This window comes from Castanea sativa, chromosome 11, assembly GCF_040712315.1.
Source record: "Castanea sativa cultivar Marrone di Chiusa Pesio chromosome 11, ASM4071231v1".
NCBI lineage: Eukaryota > Viridiplantae > Streptophyta > Magnoliopsida > Fagales > Fagaceae > Castanea > Castanea sativa.
Window position 1 is genome coordinate 32,928,272 of NC_134023.1, and position 1,768 is coordinate 32,930,039.

The 1,768-nt window shown below is 44.4% G+C and overlaps 1 protein-coding gene across 1 annotated transcript; it reads right to left on the reverse strand.

Annotated features, from left to right (window-relative positions):
• Window positions 1-612: 612 nt before the first annotated feature.
• LOC142616375 (uncharacterized) lies at window positions 613-1,487 on the reverse strand. The gene is made up of 2 exons (XM_075789242.1): window positions 1,343-1,487; window positions 613-1,085 (listed from the first exon to the last, which is right to left on the reverse strand). Exons 1-2 carry the CDS (start codon window positions 1,485-1,487, stop codon window positions 613-615), a joined length of 618 nt encoding a protein of 205 aa, XP_075645357.1.
• Between the last annotated feature and the right edge of the window lie 281 nt (window positions 1,488-1,768).

Genomic DNA, 1,768 nt, shown 5'->3' on the forward strand with positions numbered 1-1,768 from the left:
AGAGAACTCTAGCACACGATCCAGGACCCACATCACAATTAGTCCAAGTACATGACCTGGGACTACATGCAAAAGTAAGTACCCGAGATACCTAGCCCAGTATTTGACAAAAGGGGGTTTGCCTGGTTCATGATATGAGACTTCTTAAAAAAAAGGGGGGGGGGGGGGGGAAGAAAGAAAGCACCCAATGTACCTAGTTCAGTACCTGCGTAGTAAAGTAATCACCAGGGTACCTGATCCAGAACCTACAATAAGACTTGTAGGGACCATGGCCTAAGACTCGGTGCAAAAAGAAAAAAAAAGTATACAAAAAAAAAAAGAGAAGAACAAATCCATATGCTATTAAAAGATAGAAGCAGTCTTAAAAAAAAAAAAAGAGAAGACAACACAAATATAGATCCATACCACTGAAAATGAGGAAGAAAAGCTAGGAACAGTGTTCAACAGAAAAAGATAAAACTTGTACATCCCAAATTGTTTGAAAGTACACATCTGAACTAGCTAAAAAAAAAGGAGGGGCTAAGTAATAAGGCCGGTCAGTAAAGAACTGTCTGGAGAAATGGCAGGGGCAGTTGAAGGAGGGAGAACCTTTTGCATTTTAACCTTCAAATCCTATAGGACCTTATGAGCACGAGCTAGAGCCTTCTCAGCGGCAGCAATCTCAACATCTATACTCTTGGAAGCCCGCCTCTGGAATAGCATGTGGGCCAGTAAACGCAAATGTTCCAGCAAGAAGGACAGGTTGAACTTTGCCTCTAAAAGATCCTGCACCACCCTCCATTCCAAAAGCTTCTCTTCAGATAAGGAGTCAAGGGAGGAATTCCTCAGGGAGATTAACACGGCACACAGCAACTCCATCAGAATGTTACCTAGAAACATACCTCCCCTCAAACCACTGGTAAAGTCTCCATGGACTTTGAGCAACCCCTCCAGCAATGGCAGACCCTCCACAGGCACGAAGAAGCGCAAGAAGTTGCCATGGGAAGGCCCAAAGCTATGAAAATGGCTTGCAGGGAGGTTGTTAAACTCCAATGGATCAAAGCGGGCCAAGAAGGCAGGGAGCCCCAAGTCAGGATTTGAAATAGCTGCTTATGGAGCCTCCCTCATTGTTGCATCTCCACTTTTAGGGATTAGGGAACTGTCAACCTTCTGGATAGTTTAAGGGGTCCTTGCCTGAGATTTAGTAATCTAAGCAGATCCCATAGCCACCTCAGGAACCACGAACTCAGGATCTCTAGCACCTATGTCAACACTTGCAAAAGTAGGCATAGTTCAAATGGGAGGATAGAGCCAAGAAAGAAAGAGGTAAAGTAAGAAAAGCAAAAAAAAAAAAAAAGAGGACCTGTATCGGCTTCCTGTGGTGGGGCTTCCTCCTCTTGCTCCTCTAATTTCTTGGAGGACTCTATGAGAGAACACGCAGCACAAAAGGGTGAGGAAACCTTAGCAAAATGGCTAAAGGAAGGAAAGGATACTAGGGGCTTCGCCATAGGCAGAAAAGGCAAAAGAAAAGCACAAAAGGGGGGGGGGGGGAGGGGATGAAGCACAGTAAAAGGAGAACAACACGCATCTTTAGAACCCTCTGATTCCAAAGAAGAAGCAGCCTTAAGGGCAGGTTGAGCACTGGCTTGACCTAAAAGGGAAGAGAAAAGGGGAAATCTCAAAAAAAAGAAAAGAAAAAAAGATAAAAGAATAACAAGATTAAGCTTTTTATAAAAGAAGGATGGGGGGCTCACCTGCTTGTATGGATGGAGACACGCCCCCCTAGGGT